Genomic DNA, 18,369 nt, shown 5'->3' with positions numbered 1-18,369 from the left:
CCTAGTGACTTACGTTGCCCTTTTGAGCCAATTTGCATTAAGCATAACACGGTACCGAAATTATATTTGTCATTCCATGCTCCACTCACCACTTTATATGATCTTATGCAGTTTGCAGAAGAGAATATTACATGCATGGTTGACCTTAAGATTTGCAAGCAAATGTCTGATCCTCTCCAGATTTTCTCTGGCCTTTAGATTAATTATAAAATTATATGAATCAGCTGGAAAAATCTGTGTTATCAGCATATTAAACAGGGGAGGGGAGTATGTGGCCCTCCACACCTCTCCATCTGGCCCCCATGATTCTTCCCACCCTGCTGCCCTCCCCAGTCCCCCCTTTGCACACCATGCCTCTCACTCGCCCTACATCACAGCCTGGAGAGCCAGTGTGGTGTAGTGGTTAAGAGCGATAGACTCATAATCTGGTGAACCGGGTTCGCGTCTCCGCTCCTCCACATGCAGCTGCTGGGTGACCTTGGGCCAGTCACACTTCTCTGAAGTCTCTCAGCCCCACTCACCTCACAGAGTGTTTGTTGTGGGGGACAAAGGGAAAGGAGAATGTTAGCCGCTTTGAGACTCCTTAAAGGGAGTGAAAGGCGGGGTATCAAATCCAAACTCTTCTTCTTCTTCCTCAAGTGTGTTCACCTGATGGGAATGCGTTCTTGAACTCTGGTTGTTGTTGTTGTTTAGTCGTGTCCGACTCTTCTTGACCCCATGGACCAGATCACCCCAGACACTCCTGTCTTCCACTGCCTCTCGCAGTTTGGTAAAACTCATGTTGGTAGTGTCGAGAACACTGTCCAACCATCTCATCCTCTGTCGTCTCTTTCTCCTTGTGCCCTCAGTCTTTTTAAGATGCTGTCTAGGTTTGTCATTGAACTCTGGTATTGTGCCTCTTTTCCCTGGGTGCAGGATAGAGAGGGCTGTGTGCTTAGAAACCACAACAGTAAAACTTGCATTCATTGCTCCGCCCACTTTTGCCCATGGCCACCTCATGAGAAGAGAAGACAACCCCAGCATGCAGCTCCTGGGAGGCTGCTGGGAAGAGAATGTGGCCCCCAGACAGAAAAGGGTTCCCTGCTCTTGAGAAAAACAAACAAGCCCATGGGAAGCAGAGTAGTGGCTTTCATTCCACTTGAGTTGCTCAGAAACCTCTTGGGCTTTTGGAGGATGTGCTCCAAGTGCAAGAATCAGCAGTGGTGGCTGAGCAGCCCCAAAAGAATCACATGGCTTTTCTTGCCTTCCTGTTGCTGCCGATTGTGCAGCACCAGTTCCATGGCATGCAAGGCTACGCAGAAAACCACAAAGGCGGAAAAGCAAAACCGCTGAACCAGCGTCGGGACCTGGTTCCTTGAACCTATGCCGCCATCTGGTGGATCTCAAGGTAAGTCCTGTCAAAGGCGACTACAGAGGTACCTTGGGTTACAGACGCTTCAGGTTACAGACTCCGCTAACCCAGAAATAGTACCTCGGGTTAAGAACTTTGCTTCAGGATGAGAAAAGAAATTGTGCAGTGGCAGCGGGAGGCCCCATTAGCTAAAGTGGTGCTTCAGATTAAGAACAGTTTCAGGTCAAGAACGGACCTCCAGAACAAATTAAGTGCTTAACCCAAGGTACCACTGTATGGGGTTGTTGCGCTCATCTCACTTTTAGGCCCAGGGAGTCAGTGTTTGTCCACAGACAGCTTTCCAGGTCATGTGGTCAGCATGACTAAACCACTTCTGGCGCAACGGGACACCGTGACGGAAACCAGAGCGCACGGAAACGCCGTTTATCGGGGGTCAGCAAACTTTTTCCGCAAGGGGCTGGTCCACTGTCCCCCAGACCTTGTGGGGGGCCGGACTATATTGGGGGGGGGAATCCTCCCCACTGACTCTCCCCTCCCTTCTCCACAGTGCTGGGCGAGCCCCGGTGGCTGCTTACCTTTGCCTTGCGAGTGGTAGAGGCTGGCAGTGGCAGCAGTGGGACAATGAGGGGCCGAAAGGGCTGGCTCTGGAGAAGGGCTGCTTAAAATGGCGCTCAGCCAACTGTGGCTCAACAAAGCCCAGCCCCCTTCCTCCTCTAGGCAGGGCAGGGAGAAGCCAGGAGGAGGGAGGGAGGAGGCTCCACCGTGGTGTGTCTGAGGGAGGTGAGGGGAAATGGTGCAGCCCAAACAATCAGAATCTCCACGTTGATCTATGCAGCGATTTCCCAACCATCTGCAGGCCAGATCCAGAAGGCAATTGGGCTGGCTCCGGCTCCGGGGCATTAGTTTGTCTACCATGCCATTTACCTTCCTGCCACAGCAGTACCTATTTATCTACTTGTACTGGCATGCTTAGGGATGCGGGTGGTGCTGTGGTCTAAACCACAGAGCCTAGGGCTTGCCGATCAGAAGGTCGGCGGTTTGAATCCCTGCGACGGGGTGAGCTCCCATTGCTCAGTCCCTGCTCCTGCCAACCTAGCAGTTCAAAAGCACATCAAAATGCAAGTAGATAAATAGGTACCACTCCGGCGGGAAGGTAAACGGCATTTCCGTGTGCTGCTCTGGTTCACCAGAAGCAGCTTAGTCATGCTTGCCACATGACCTCGAAACTGTCTGCGGACAAACGCCGGCTCCCTCGGCCTATAGAGTGAGATGAACACCGCAACCCCAGAGTCGTCCACGACTGGACCTAACGGTCAGGGGTACCTTTACCTTTACTGGCATGCTTTCAAACTGCTAGGTTGGCAGGAGCTGGGGCAGAGCAACAGGAGCTCACTCTGTTGTGGGGATTAGAACTGCCGACCTTCTGATCGGCAAGCCCAAGAGGCTCTGTGGTTTAGACCACTGTTTCCCAACCTTGGGCCTCCAGCTGTTTTTGGACTACAACTCCCATCACCCCTAGCTAGCAAGACCAGTGGTCAGAGATGATGGGAATTGTAGTTCAAAAACAGCTGGAGGCCCAAGGTTGGGAAACACTGGTTTAGACCACAGCGCCACCTGCGTACCTAAGGGATTCTTGGATTATTCTCAGATATTTGCAAATCAGGAAAAGCACCTTCTGTGCTGCTATAGATCATCCAGTGGCGGCCACAGTGATGCGGTTCAAGGTAGCTTCCTCAAGCGAGAGATACTGGGGAGGGATGTGGGTGGAAAACAGCTGCAGGAGGATGGAGGGCAGAGTGATGTGTGTGTGGCTGCTGTCTTGAGGTGAAGGGAAGCACTTGTTCGGTTTGCACCTGTCCACAAAGTGGAAGGAGGCATCAGCCTGTCCTTCGCCTCAGGCACCAAAAGGTCTTGGGCTGGCCCAGAGACCGGCTTTTCCCAACCTGGTGCCCTCTGAATGTTTCGGAGTACAACTCCCATGTGCCATCCTTTGGAATTTGTGCTTCCCTGAATACTGCAATTCAGTTCTCTAGCCACATAACGCTTACCAATATGCAAATACTGGGGTAAATCGCACATAGAAGCACATTATATTAGGAGAAACTGCTCTGCAGAAATAAAGCAAAATTGCAAACAAAAATGTGCAGCTGTTATGGCTCTGCTGGAAACCATGGGGGGGGGGAGTCCTCTTGTGACCAGATCTTGCTTGTGGGGTTCTCACAGGTATCTGGTGGACCACTGTGAGAACAGGATGCTGGACTAGATGGGTCATGGGCCTGATCCAGAAGGCTCACGTTCTTATGTGAATTTTGGTTTTGCAAACTGATGTGGAAATGTGCAGAAATGAACTTCAGGTTGAAAAAATGAGAACTGAAATTGACCAGTTTGTCCCCCCCTCCCTGGGCTCCATCCTGGTTCCTTTCCCCCTTTGCACGTGACATAGAAATCCTCTTCCATGTGGATTAAGGATCACCCTGTGGATTGCAGCACCATCCACGCTGGCACATGCTACAATTCCTCTGGTGTCTCCCCAGTCTTGCCAAGCTCACTGGTGTAGCCAGTAGAAAAAAAGACAGTCACAGAACCGAGAAATTGCACAAAACAAATGAAATACTGTGAAATTCCCTGAAACGAGAAGTAATCTATTAGAAATATTATCTTAGGAAACAAACTAAATACCGGTAATAAGAATCAAAATGTTTAAGGGAAAAAATCAGAAAAACCTAAAACAGAACAAAGCCTTGACGGGATGCCGGCTACAAACCTCATTTCCCTGAACTATTCGGTTTCCTCAGAAGGAAATAGAAAAATCATAAACCTTAAATGACCAAAATTCAAAAAAAGGGGGTACAACTCCCAAAAATTCTGAAGTATTATAATCCTAGCTCGACCTAGGTGAAGCAAAATGCAGTAATAAAGGATTAAGGACTCAAAGGTCCTAATACTGAATTTACAAAAAGGCAAGTTCACTGGTGTGGGCTGTGGCTTACGGCTGCCCAAAGGGACCTTAAGCAACTGGTGGCAACGTCTGTGCTGAATCCAGGTTCGACACAGGAGTTGGTAATTCGACTGATTTATTTACAAGGCATTATACAACTCCCTGGCCAGGTTCTGAACACAGGCCTGCAGCAGGGTTCTTGTCCATCCAAGGTTAAGAAAGGGCAGGAGGAGGAGGAGCGTGGAGCCATGTCTAAAGTTAATTCATCATCTGTCACTGTTACACGAAGTCAAGGGTGACGTTGGCCGACGATCCCTTGCGTCCCTTCGCCTTGATCTTAAGGGGAACTTATTCGCACGGTCCCTTCCCTCAGTTTGGAAACAGAACAAGCATCCTGACTGCTGCATTGATCCGAGACGAGCCCTTGCCTCCTCTTGAGCTCACGCCGGGCACCGGAAGCTGCAGTAGTCAGCCGATTTGAAGACGCTGTAGACATTCACCAAGGGGAACATGATGACAGCTCCAACTAGACCCCCGAGCTGCTCCATCGCTCCGTACCACACAAGGGCGCTTTGGCTGTGGCCGCGAAGGATCACTCCCAGCATCACCTTGACGTACGCGAGGGTCCCGTTGAAGAGGATCCAGGAGATCACCTGTCGGCACAGAAGCAGCTGTGTTTCAACCTCTGCCATTGCATTCCTTTCTTGGCCCGAAGCCAATGAATTATCACCTTCCCCTTTCATTATTCCATTAAGCACACAGAAGCTGCATTGGAACAAGCTAAACATTAACCTAGTTCAGCCAAGTGCTTCCCACTTGGCTAGCCAGATACTTGAGATAAGGGTAATAATAATAATAATAATAATAATAATAATAATAATAATAATAATAATTTATTATCTGTACCCCGCCCATCTGGCTGGATTCCCCCTGCCACTCTGGGCGGCTTCCAACAAAGACCAAAAATACACTAAAATGTAACGCATTAAAAACTTCCATGAACAGGGCTGCCTTCAGATGTCAGGTAGTTGTTTATCTCTTTGACATCTGGTGGGAGGGCGTTCCACAGGGCAGGTGCCACCACCGAGAAGGCCCTCTGCCTGGTTCCCTGTAACCTCACTTCTCGCAGTGAGGGAACCGCCAGAAGGCCCTCGGCGCTGGACCTCAGTGTCCGGGCAGAATGATGGGGGTGGAGATGCTCCTGCAGGTATACTGGGCCGAGGCCGTTTAGGGCTTTAAAGGTCAACACCTTTAATGAAAACATTAGCTTTCCTGTTCCCCACCGATCAACAAATGGTGGTAGCGTGCTTTTAAACCTGGAGGTTCCATCTTGCCATCACCCTACATGCTCACAGGAATCTCAGTTCAAGAGGCAGTATCAGCAGGTTTGGGGGAATGGCAAAAAGAGGAAATTTTTTCAAACCCCAATGAGGTTTGGATGAACCTGCACCCCCTCCAATAAGCACCCAAATGACGATTGAGCATGCTCAGTGGGCACAGAATGCTGATGATGGAGTGGGGTAGGAACAGGATGAGGTGTGCCGAAAAAGGGCCTGGCTGGCTGAGTAGAAGCATTCCACACTGCAACATTTTGTTGCAGGCTTCACTTCCCAATGGTCTGTGAGCGAGTGTTATGTAGCCAAAACAGTGCCACCCACACATGAGAGGGAGGCATGCGCAGGCCCCATGGAACCCACAAGGTTTGCAGAAGTACAAAACATGTTTGGGGCAAAAAAAAACAACAACCCCAAAGGCTCAATAAGGACTGGTCATGCTTTCTGCACAACATACTGGGCAACTGATGGACTGTGGAAGGGGCGTTGGGAATGGGAAACATGGCAAGAGGGATGAACTGGAGTGGGTAAAATCCTGAAGAGCATCACTCCCCTTTGTCTTGTGATAGGAATTTTGAGGTCTTTGTTATATGTTCAATGTTCCTAAGTGTACCAACCAAGCACGTACATAGATCAGCGCAGGGGGACCAACCTGGAACCATTTTTGATTCCCAAACTGTCCCAAACTGACCAAATGTTTTCTCTGCAAGGTCAAAGGAAAATGGAAGAGACTCCCCATTATCTTTTCCTTCACAAATCCTGTCTTAAGGGTATGTCTGTGTTTGAATAGGGTGTGAGCCTGTGACCTGGCCCAGGAACTAAATATTTATCACTACAAAAGAATGACCGAGCTCCCCAGGCAATCCAATCAAGTAAGCTGCCAGACAGGAGATAAACAAATACAGGAGAAAAACAACATTCAAATTTCTGTTTTAGACTGCCTTTTTTGTGATGTAGGTTTGATGTATCTGAGGGGTGGTCTTAGGTTACACCCCTTCTGTGATGTATGTATGATGTTTCTCGGGGTGGTCTTGATCTACAGGGTGGCAAATTCAAAAGTCTGTATAAGGGCTTGCACACCATTGTTCTGGGTTCCTCCTCCTTTCCTGCATGTGAGGGGAGCACCCTGTTACAACAGATCAATAAAGATCAGGCTTACGAGCTGCTTTGCTTCTCAATATTCTCTGGTTGGCCTCTGTTATTTTCTCCTACCAATAGGGAACCTACGTAAGGACTCTAAATGGGCTCTTGGATACCCCATAAGGGAAAAAGGGCAGATTTTTGTTTACAACAGTCTCAGGTCCCACTTGTCTTGGTTAGTAGCCAAGCAGACCTATTCTCCTCCAGGAACTGGCCTCATCTTCTTTTAGGGCAGGAGGGGAGAAGCTGTAGGGCTTTCTACTTGGCCTTTGGGACTCTCCCAAGGCCCCACCCTTCCCTGTAGGGCCCACCCCCCTTTGGCCTCACCCTGTACCCACCTGTGTCCACACTTTTGCTTGGCTGGAATTTGTCCTTGAACTGGCCGAACGCCTACCTCTTGCCTGAACAGAGGCTGGAGAAAATTGAATTTTCATATGCCTGCTGAACAATGGCAAAATCCGCACCCAAGGCCCTGCCCCCTGTTGACCTTGGGCCACACCCACCACCGGCTAGCGGCCCTTGGAAGGCCACCTGGGGCAGAATGTGGCCCTCGCAGCTAGTGAGCAACCGTTGCAGCCTTTGGGTCCTTGTCAAGTCCCATTCTGGGTTAGGAAGTTTCCGGGACCCATTTGCAAAGCTGCAGGATGCCCCATCATGTCTCTGAGCAACATCCCTCTTGCAAAACAGAGAATGCCAGAGCCTTTGGTGTAAGCTACTTACGATGAGTGCATCCCCCAACTCCGAGTGGTTTAGGGGCGGGCAGGGACTCAGGGCAGCCATGCCCATGTTGTAGGCGCCAAAGGCCGTCCCGGTGGCTGCCAAGACACTCAAGAAGGCGAGGGACCTGGGGAGGGGGGGGAGAGCAAAGGAAAGCATCGAGGCAAATAGGCAGCGCATTTCAAGCCAAATTGGGGTCAGGATTTCACATGGGATGAAGCCTCAAACAGAGAGCGGGAGAGAGTCAGAGCTCCTTCAGATGACCTATTTATTGAGCGTCTTTGATTTGCATTCATCCTGATTTGATTGCACCAATCTCAAAGCAGAGGTTAGATTCTATCCGGCACTGATTTCCTTGCAGTGAGGTTACACAACAGCGATTCTTTTTGTCCTACATTTCCTTACAGGGTGTTTATTTCTTTAACAACATTTATATGCTGTTGGACTGTAAAAAATAAGCTACCGTATTTTTTGCTCCATAAGACAGTGGCGTAGCGTGGGTTGTCAGCACCCGGGGCAAGGCAAGTAATTTGCGCCCCCTAACCCGTGGATTTTAGCAGGGGCAGAGAGCTGCGAGTGTGAGTGCGCCCCCCCCAGATGTTGCGCCCGGTGCGGCCGGCCCCCCTGCACCCCCCACACTACGCCACTGCCATAAGACGCACTTTTTGCCTCCTAAAAAGTATGGGGAAATGTCTGTGCATCTCATGGAGTGAATGCGTGGTCCCTGGAGCCGAATTGCCCAGGGACAAAAAGCAGATCATGCTTTTTTTTTTTTTTAAAGAGGGAAGTGGGTGTTGAAACAAAGCAGCTGATCGGCAAGCGATCCGGAGCGAGATAAGAGACAGTAGCAATAAAGGAGGCTGCCTGGGAGGGGGGAGGTAAAAGCCCATGGATCCTCAGGATTTTTACACTGGGTCACCCCAAATTAACCATCAGATCACATGGCACGTCCATGGCTACTGCCTGCACCAAAAAAAATCACGCACCCACTGTTGCGTGGGGCCGCAATGGCGCAAAAATGTGGTTACAAAGCACAGATCCACATGGATGCTCAGGATTTTTGCATTGGGTCACCCCAAATTCACTGTCAAATCACATGTCTGTGGCCACAGCATGAACCACAAAAATCATACATCCACTGTTTCGTTCAGAATATTTTTTTTTCTTGTTTTCCTCCTCTAAAAACTAGGTGCGTCTTATGGTCAGGTGCGTCTTATGGAGTGAAAAAATATGGCAGCTCTAAGGAGTGGTGGACTTTGGGCTTTAAAATTTCAGTAGGGCATGTGCGGCACCAAAAATTGGTGCCACCCCCCGCCTCTCACCTTCTTTCGTACATTAGTGTTTCAGCGCCACCTGTAGTGCCCCCTCAGCTTGGCGCTTAATGTGGACAAACTGGCTACACTTCCGTAAACCTGCCTTGTTGCAGGATGAGAGGTTGCGTCTGATGTTATGCCCAGGAATAGGAAGGGAGACGCTCCTTTTCTCGGCAGCAAATGTTGCTGCTTGACTAATTGGATCTGGCTGATTGGTTCAGTTTGGTTACCTGGTTAGGCAAATCCTCCCGAGTTTTTGTCGCGATATTTAAATAAATAAACCACTCTATTCTGCCTTAGTCAGACTACTCCTGGAATACTGTGTCCAGTTCTGGGCACTGCAGTTTAAGAAGGATGTTGACAAGTTGGAAGGTGTGCAGAGGAGGGTGACTGAGATGGTCAAGGGTCTGGAAACCAAGCCTTATGAGGAACGGTTGAAGGAGCTGGGCATGTTTAGCCTGGAAAAAAGGAGACTGAGAGGAGATATGAGAGCCATCTTCAAATATCTCAAGGGCTGTCACATGGAAGATGGAACAAGCTTGTTTTCTGCTGCTCGGGGGGGTAGGCCCTGAACCAGCGGATTAAAATTCTAAGGAGATTCCAACTAAACATTACAAAGAACTTTCTGGTAGTTAGAGCTGTTCGACAGTGGAACAGTCTCCCATGGGAGATGGTGGACTCTCCTCCCTTGGAGGTTTTTAAGCAGAGGTTGTATGGCCATCTGTCATAGATAATAATAATATAGTAATAATTTATTCCCTGCCCATCTGGCTGGGTTTCCCCAGCCACTCTGGGCGGCTTCCAACAAAGTATTAAAATACAGTAGTCTGTTAAACATTAAAAGCTTCCCTAAAGAGGGCTGCCTTCAGATGTCTTCTAAAAGTCTGGTAGTTATTGTTCTCTTTGACATCTGGTGGGAGGGCGTTCCACAGGGAGGGTGCCACTACTGAGAAGGCCCTCTGTCTGGTTCCCTATAACTTGGCTTCTCGCAGGGAGGGAACCGCCAGAAGGCCCTTGGCGCTGGACCTCAGTGACTGGGCTGGACGATGGGAGTGGAGACGCTCCTTCAGGTATGCTTTGCTTGGGATTCCTGCATTGCAGGGGGCTGGACTAGATGACTGGGGGGTCCCTTCCAACTCTACAACCCAAGGATTCTATAAAATGCAACCTTTCCTCATTGCGAGTTGCATCTCAAGCCTTCTTTAAAGGGGCGGTGGCAAAAGCAAGACATACTCATGAAGCAGAATCAATCCCAGAGCTCGGAGAACTCAAGAATTCTTGCGAAGACGGGTGGGTACCTACCTGCTGGGCAAGAACGTAGAGATGCTGCAGGCAAGAGGGACAGCCATGGCACCCAGGGTGGTGGAGAGGTGGTAGGCTAAGTTGCTGTAGGGCAAGCAGGAGTAGCTCTGCACTGAGGGCAGGACTCCATACATCAAGGAGCTACACCAAGTGATGAGGACATACATGAAGGCCAACGTGGTCCAGGAGTAGACAACCTTCTCTGGAGCTCCTTCCTCGTCTTCTTTGGAGCAACTTTCTGCCTTTCCCTCCACAGGGAAGTTAGCGAACCCTTCTTTCAGCCCTCCATCCGCAGGGATCTTCCTGATGGAGTGGAGGGTGATCTCACTGGTGCAGAGTTTCTGCTCCGAAAGATCCCACACCCTGGGCAGGCGGTTGAGGAAGAAGAAAGCCACCAGGCAGGAGAACATCAGGCCGGACAGGATGAGGAAGAAGACCAGGCTGGAGAAGTTGGCGGGGGAGTAGCGGGTCTCTAGGCGGAAAGGGACGGGGTCGCCCGCGCTCACGTTGCCCAAGGTGGCGTTGCTGCGGTGAGTGTGGTTGCTTGGGATGGCAACCTCGACGCAGCTGGAGATCCCTGCTCCCTGCGCCAGAGCAAAGAGAGCAGGGACCAGCCCGCTGAGACCTTCCCCGATGAAGTAGGAGGTGATGTATCGAGGGTGGAAGCGAGCCATGAACGGCAGGAAGGTGACGGAGGAGGTGCAGTCCACCAGCGAGAGGCAGAAGGTCAAGATGAAGAAGGCCACGCTGTGGCGAGCCCCGCCGAAATCCATGGTGTAGTGCCACAGGAAGGCCAAGAGGAAGCAGGCCACGACTCCGGTGGAGACCACGACGCAGATGACGAGGACCTCGCTCAGCAAGCCCGGCTTCCACTTGTGCATGAGGGTGATGAAGAGAGGGCCCACGTTGGCCAGCTGGATGATGATGATGAGATAAGAAGGCAGGTACCAGCCCTCGGGCAGAACGTTCACCAGCACTGGGAGCTCGACCCACACGCCGTTGATGGACATCCAGGAGCCGATCCCAAAGATGCATGCCAGCACATGGGTGAGCAGAGCCATCTCGCTCCTCGGTGGTGCACCTGCTGGAGAAGAGAGACGGATCAGAGGAGGGGTTGCAGTTCCTCCCAGGCAACCATCTGGGAAGGCTTGAAGATGAAGCCATGTCAAAAGGTAAAGGATCCCTGGACTGTTAAGTCCAGCCAAAGTCAAGCCAAGTAACCTTTATTGGCATCACATAAGAACATTCAGAATACATTCAGAATAGACAGGCCAGTGAGACACCAACAGCAGAGTCACCCGCCAAAGGGCAGAAGAGGCGAGCGATCCGCCTCATCTCTGTGGGTTTCCAGCAAGGGCAGGATCCTGTAGCATACTTTGGCAACAACAAAAAAATCAAATAGAGGAGCTTAGCTACTGTCTTGGTGAGCTCCTGGTCTCTCCCCTGTAATAAGAAGCACATAACCGCCGTCTCTGGTTTCCATGTTGAAATACATAGATGGTCTAGACTACAAAAGGGCTGCTGCTGCCCAGCAGAGAGTACTGTTCACATTCTTTTAAAGTGCTTTTAAACTGTGTGTTGTTGTCTTTTAAAAAATAGTTTTTAACTGTTTTTATGTGTTTTGGAGGGGCGTTATTCAGCTGGTTCTGTTTATATTTTGATTATGTATTTTTGTTTTCATATTGTGGGTTGTGAACCGCCCTGAGACCCATGGGTCTAGGGAAGTATACAATTATTATTATTATTATTATTATTATTATTATTATTATTATTATTCCTTGGGATCCCTTCCAACTCTCCAGTTCTGTGACTCTATGAGCAGATAGGCCACTGCCTGATCTCATGTTACTCATTCATTTATTTTTACATTTTTTAAAAAATAATATTTATTAAAGTTTCGTAAATATTACAAAAATGAAAAAGAAAAAGAAAATAAGAAAAATACAAGATACAGAAAAATAAAATAAAAGCAATTAAAAACATTCCAATCTTTCTATGTCTTGTCTTTCATTTACTTGTTTCCCTGACCTCCTCACACCTCCCTTTTTTGTATTCTAATTCAATTAGCAGTTTCAGCAAATCCTTTCCATTTTTGCTTTTTTATCTTAATAATTTATCTTAATATATTGTCACTTTACATTCTCACCTATTTATAATCCAATTTTACCTAATTCTATAACATTACTGCTAAAACCACGTAACTTCATTCCCGCATCCTTCTAACATTCCTTAATTTTACAGTGTTTCTGTAAGTAGTCTTTAAATTTCTTCCAATCTTCTTCTACCGACTCTTCTCCCTGGTCATTTATTTTTACATTTATACCCCACCGTTCCTCCAGGAAGCTCAAGGTGGCATACATATTTCTCCTCCCCATTTTCTCCTCACAGCGATCCTGCGAGGTAGATTAGGCTAAGATGCGACGACTGGCTCAAGGCTTGCGAGCGAGTGGGGATTCGAACCCTGGTCTCCCAGGTCTTAGTCCAACACTCTAACCACCGCACCACGCTGCCGCCTGCTTCTTATGTTGTGGGGTTTCTCCAGCAAAATCTTCCAAGTTGAATATGGCAGCGGGAATCCTGGCAGGGGCCAGGTGTTCAGAACACGGGACACCAGTTGTGTGCCAGTGACGCCGGCTGCCTGCTTCTGTCCAGACCCGGTTTAAAGCCAGCACTTTGGGTACCCATCTTTTCCCCATACAATCCCCCCAGAGAGCGGAGGAATGCCCCAACGTCCTGCTGCTCCCATGGGTCTCCATGCCCTTGCTGCCCAAGGCTGTGAGGTGGGTTGGATTGCTAATTTCTTAAAAGAAAGAAAAAATGGAGAAGGATGGACGCAGCGCTCCAATCGCCTCGTGGTCTCTTTGTCTGAGAAAACATTGCAGTGCTAAAAACTGCTTAGAAATGTTAATGATTATGTAGTACCGTGGGGGGGGGGGAATGCCTTAGATAAACTCAATCAATCAAAATGGGTTGATAGAGACCTTAAGAACTTGGGGCCACCTCTACTCTTTCAAGAACCACAGAACGCTTGTTCTACTGCTGCAAAATGAGATGTTGAAAACAAGTTTGCTTAAGATAAACCTCATCATAAAACCAGCAGTTTTTTAAACATATACAGTACATTGCGAAATAAAACAGCACATTCCAATACAAGTCCAATGCTTGGGTAGGCTGCTCAAATACCTCAAATGTCCTCTTGGCCTCCCACCCTCAGACTTTGACTCTCAGCTCTCGGAAACCTGGAAGCGTTGCGCAAGAAAACCACACGGGCTCAAAGTGCAGGATGCGTGATTCATCTAAAGTCTGTAAGTGGAGCTGCAGGGAACAAGATTAGCAGCATCTTCCAGAGGGCTGTACCAATTCTAGCCTGAATCAGAGTAGACCCATTGAGAGTAACAAATGACCATCTGTCGGGCTTTCTTCAGCTGCAGTTCCTGCATTGCTAGATATATATATATGTGTATATATATATATATATATATATATATCTCAAGTAATTAAGGAACAAAAGAAGAAAAGGCACACTAGCCTGGGAACTTCCTCTCTGCCCAGAACATTGGAGGCTATACACCACACCCCCTCTACAGTATTTATAGGAACTCAAACACTGAGATCCTGCTCTGTTCCAGTAACAAGAAGCCGAAAGCACCAGCCTGAAGATGACGAGTGAGACCTCGTCGAAACGTCGCCTAGACACCCCAACTTTTACACGGGAAGACACCCGAGGACACCAAAACCTGCATATATATATATATATATATATATATATATATATATATATGTATATGTGTGTATATATATATATATTATAATTTTTAAATTAAATTTTCTGTTTTAAAATTTAAAATACTCATTTAAATATCCTTAAGATATCAATGACTTTCCTTCTTCCCTTTCCATGGTTCATTTTGCATATCATAAATGCCTTCATATTTTACAAAAACTCTACCAAACAGTATTCCATTATTACAGCCATCAAAACTTATTTGTACTGTCGATCTTAATGCTGCCATTTTCAAGTGCACACAATTTCCCCCCATTTATTCAATAAATGTTTTCCAATCTTCTCTAAACATATGTTCTTCTCGTTCTCTTATTCTATAAGTTAGTTCTGCAAGCTGCGCATATTCCATCAACTTAAGTTGCCATTCTTCTTTGGTTGGGACTTTGCTAGTTTTCCAATTTGGGGCTAACAAAACACGGGCCGCAGTAGTGGCATACATAAATAACCTTTTTTGAAACCTGGGAATTTCCACCTGGACTCTGTTTTTTTTGTGGGGAAGTACTTTTAAACATCTTTTTTCAATTCATTATGGATTATTTCCCAATACGCTTTTACCCTTTTACAAGCCCACCACATGTGAAAGAACATCCCCTCAACCTCACTGCATATCCTGTTCCTGCATTGCTGGGGGGTCAGACTACATGAGCCTTGGGGGTCTCTTCCAGCTCTGAGATTCTATCTGCATTAACACAACCATCTGCCCCAGCTGCAACAAAACATGTCTCTCCCTTTTCTGTCTCTACAGCCACAGCAGGCGCTGTAACTCTGACGGTTTGACGTCACCCACAACAGAGCATTCCTCCATCATCTCCCGAGACGGACAGATGCCAACATACATCACTTACTTAGTGCCATTAATTTCTCCGGGTCTATTCTGAGTCAGACTTAGCTGGAGACAAGTCATTGCTTTTAACCATGTGCTATGCACAAAATACGACGCGGGTGGCGCTGTGGGTTAAACCACAGAGCCTTGGACTTGCCGATCAGAAGGTCGGCGGTTCGAATCCCCGCGATGGGGTGAGGTCCTGTTGCTCGGTCCCTGCTCCTGCCAACCTAGCAGTTCGAAAGCATATCAAAGTGCAAGTAGATAAATAGGTACCGCTAGAAGGTAAATGGTGTTTCCGTGCGCTGCTCTGGTTCACCAGAAGCGGCTTAGTCATGCTGGCCACATGACCCGGAAGCTGTACGCCGGCTCCCTCAGCCAATAAAGCAAGGTGAGCGCTGCAACCCCAGAGTCGGTCACGACTGGACCTAATGGTCAGGGGTCCCTTCACCTTTACCTATGCACAAAATGCAGACCTGGCTGGGTAACAGGAGGCTCAGCTGGGTGGAGAAGCCCATGTCTTTGAGTCCACCTACCTTCAGTGATGGAAGCAGATCTCCAACTTCACTTTCCTAGGAGAACAATGGTGACCTCCTTCTGCTCTAGCCCTCACAGCAGTAAAAGGTCCCAGGGCATCCTGAACCCAGTACCTTTCCTCATTTATCCCAACCCAGCAGAACCTGCAAAGGTGCGAGACCATTTGCGTGCTCAAGACATGGACCAGGAAATGCTGAGGCTGGTTTCTGCTCAGGCAGGTTCTTTAGAAATCCTTGAGTATCTTCCAGAAGCTCCGCCTTGAAACTGGAGCCTCGGAAGCACCAAGATTGGCCTCTGTCCACCCCAAAGGCACTCTTGATATTTGATGAAGTGGCTAAGCCAGCTCAGCTGGATATATTATGGCTGCCGGGAGCTATTAATCCCTCTCTTCTGCCCAGGCTGATCCGCAGAGTGCAGAGTGGCAGATCCTGCCCTTTGGAACTCCCTGCCAATTGATGCTAAGCAGAGGGCGTCATTGCATCCCTCCTTTGGCACCTGCCAAAGAGCTTTCTGCTCAGCCAAACCCACCCACCCATTAAAATCCATTGTTGCATATTGCTTTAAATGTTTGTTTTGCTATTGGGATTGCAGTTCCATTCATGTTTCTCAAGCTGACCGTAATAAATTTCATGTTTCAAGTCAAGTTTATTCTATTTTAATCAGTGATTTAAGCTTATAATTTAACCCCCCCAATTTTTAAAAAAAACTTTGATCATTTCAACGCATGTTTTATGTTCTTTGGGGGTGTTTTACTCACAGTAGACCCACAGGAATTAATTGCATGAAGTAGGTTGTAGCACCCTTGGAAGGGGCACCCCCAAAGGACATCTAGTCCACCCCGCCCCTGAAACACAGGAATCACAGCTAAATGAACATGACTAAGTTAGTCATGTAATTTCAGCGGGTCTAATTCAGCAGGGTGCAGTGTGTCAGACCAGGACCTGGAAGAAACCAGGGTTCAAATTGCCTTGGTTAGTCATGAAACTCGCTGGGTCATCTTGGGCCAGTCACTGCCTCTTCAGCCTAAACTACCTCACAGGGTTGTTGTGGGGGTCAAATGAGGAGGTTAAGAGAACCGCAGACACTAACTTGAGCTCCTTGGAGAAAAAGCGGGGTGGAATTGCAATAAAATAAATACATAAATCTTAGCTGACTGTCACCCTTTGCAAACCACTTTGCAGTTTTATTTGCAATTAAGCAGCATGCACATTTATTTTATTTTATTTTCTGATAAATAAAAATCCTGGTCAGGGGGCATTAACATTATTATTTGCCTGCTTACACCACAGAGGTCTCAACATTATTATTTTTTAAAGTACACCATTTTAAAGACTGTAAGTGTAGATTAAAAGCAAACAGACATTATAGTACATGGAGAGGCTCTGCATTTGCTAGTTCCACTCGCCAGCCTCTGCTTCCCCCCATCAGACCTTCCCATTCCCCCCCCCCAAATGCAACTCCTAAGTCTCTTTTCCACCTTCCCAATCTTGTTTCCGAAGCTGCTGCCTCTCTCTTCCATTCTGGTTACAGATAGGTAGCCGTGTTGGTCTGCTATAGTCAAAACAAAATAAAAAAAATCCTTCCAGTAGCACCTTAAAGACCAACTACCGGTAAGTTAGTTCTAGGTATGAGCTTTCGTGTGCATGCACACTTCTGAAGTGTGTGCATGCACACGAAAGTGTATCTGAAGAAGTGTATCTGAAGAAGTGTGCATGCACACGAAAGCTCATACCTAGAACTAACTTAGTTGGTCTTTAAGGTGCTACTGGAAGGAATTTTTTCTTCCATTCTGCACACTCCTAACCCCAACAAAGACGGCTGGTGCCCAGGAATTATGGGAGCTGTAGTTCCAGCAACACCTGGAAGGTCACAGGTGAGACACCTCTGTTTTGAAGTTTTGTAGGTTTCAGTGGAGTTAACCACAAACCAATCTTTCTCAATGAAACCTGTGGTTCCTGTTTTTTAAAACATCCTGCCCTAACCATTATTTTGAAAAGTGTTCGAGGCTATAGGAAGAAAATTCAGATCCTATATCCACCTACATGGGAGCAAGTCTCACTGAGCTCTGTGGGAATTCCTTCCGAGTAAGCTTGTTTACTTTGGCCACCTCATGAGAAGAGAAGACTCCCTGGAAAAGACCCTGATGCTGGGAAAGATGGAGGGCACAAGGAGAAGGGGGCGACAGAGGACGAGATGGTGGGACAGTGTTCTCGAAGCTACCAGCATGAGTCTGACCAAACTGCGGGAGGCGGTGGAAGACAGGAGTGCCTGGTGTGATCTGGTCCATGGGGTCACGAAGAGGCGGACACGGCTAAATGACTAAACAACAACAAGCTTGTTTAGAGTTGCACCGCAAGATAGGTCTCTGCCCTGAGGAGGCTGCACACCAAAAAGGCAAAGGAGGAGATTCAATTCGATAACTTTGCCTTCAGTCCTGCACCCGCTTAAAGGTAAAGGGACCCCTGTCCATTAGGCGTTTAAAAGGGGAATGTAAACTTTGCTCAGTAAAGGAACTTGCTAATACAAGTTAAAGGTAAAGGTAAAGGGACCCCTGACCATTAGGTCCAGTCGTGACCGACTCTGGGGTTGCGGCGCTCATCTCGCTTTATTGGCCGAGGGAGCCGGTGTACAGCTTCCGGGTCATGTGGCCAGCATGACTAAGCCGCTTCTGGCGAACCAGAGCAGCGCACGGAAACGCCGTTTACCTTCCCACCGGAGTGGTACCTATTTATCTACTTGCACTTTGAGGTGCTTTCGAACTGCTAGGTTGGCAGGAGCAGGAACTGAGCAACGGGAGCTCACCCTGTTGCAGGGATTTGAACCGCCGACCTTCTGATCGGCAAGGCCCAGGCTCTGTGGTTTAACCCACAGCTCCTCCCGCGTCCCCCTGCACCCATTTACCTGGAACTAAAAAGCACTGAAGTCAACGGGACTGTTTCACAGCTTGTGTGCATAGGGTTGTGCTGCTGATCTTAAATCCTTCCAATGTCAGTCTTCGCTCAGTCATTGTGTCTCATCTTCACCTACCTCACAGGGTCGTCGTGAGAGCTTCTTGTATGGCTACCCTGAATTCCTCGTAGAAAGGACAACATACTAATGTGTTAAGTAACATTTTAAGGGTTGTTCTGGA

At 48.1% G+C, this 18,369-nt stretch overlaps 2 protein-coding genes across 6 annotated transcripts in view; both read right to left on the bottom strand.

Moving 5' to 3' along the window:
• RSPO4 (R-spondin 4) overlaps positions 1 to 18,369 on the bottom strand; it is a 263,645-nt gene that overhangs the window by 33,413 nt on the left and 211,863 nt on the right. The window lies entirely within an intron of this gene.
• Positions 4,409 to 18,268, bottom strand: SLC52A3 (solute carrier family 52 member 3). 5 transcript variants are annotated; one of them, XM_081867878.1, is made up of 5 exons: positions 15,239 to 15,463; positions 13,279 to 13,410; positions 10,096 to 11,176; positions 7,484 to 7,607; positions 4,409 to 4,942 (listed from the first exon to the last, which is right to left on the bottom strand). In XM_081867878.1, the coding sequence occupies exons 3-5, from the start codon at positions 11,154 to 11,156 to the stop codon at positions 4,730 to 4,732; spliced, it is 1,398 nt and encodes a 465-aa protein (XP_081724004.1). In that variant the 5' UTR covers positions 11,157 to 11,176; positions 13,279 to 13,410; positions 15,239 to 15,463; the 3' UTR covers positions 4,409 to 4,729. The 5 variants fall into 5 exon arrangements, with proteins under 5 accessions (XP_081724004.1, XP_081724005.1, XP_081724006.1 ...); XM_081867879.1 differs by lacking the exons at positions 13,279 to 13,410; positions 15,239 to 15,463 and adding an exon at positions 18,141 to 18,268 and having other exon boundaries at positions 10,096 to 11,179; XM_081867880.1 differs by lacking the exons at positions 13,279 to 13,410; positions 15,239 to 15,463 and adding an exon at positions 18,141 to 18,268.

The sequence above is a fragment of the Podarcis erhardii genome (assembly GCF_964252035.2).
Source record: "Podarcis erhardii genome assembly, chromosome: 6".
In the NCBI taxonomy this organism is placed as follows: Eukaryota; Metazoa; Chordata; class Lepidosauria; order Squamata; family Lacertidae; genus Podarcis; species Podarcis erhardii.
The sequence above is the reverse complement of the archived record's forward strand: the minus strand, read 5'-3'. Positions and strand labels throughout refer to the sequence as shown.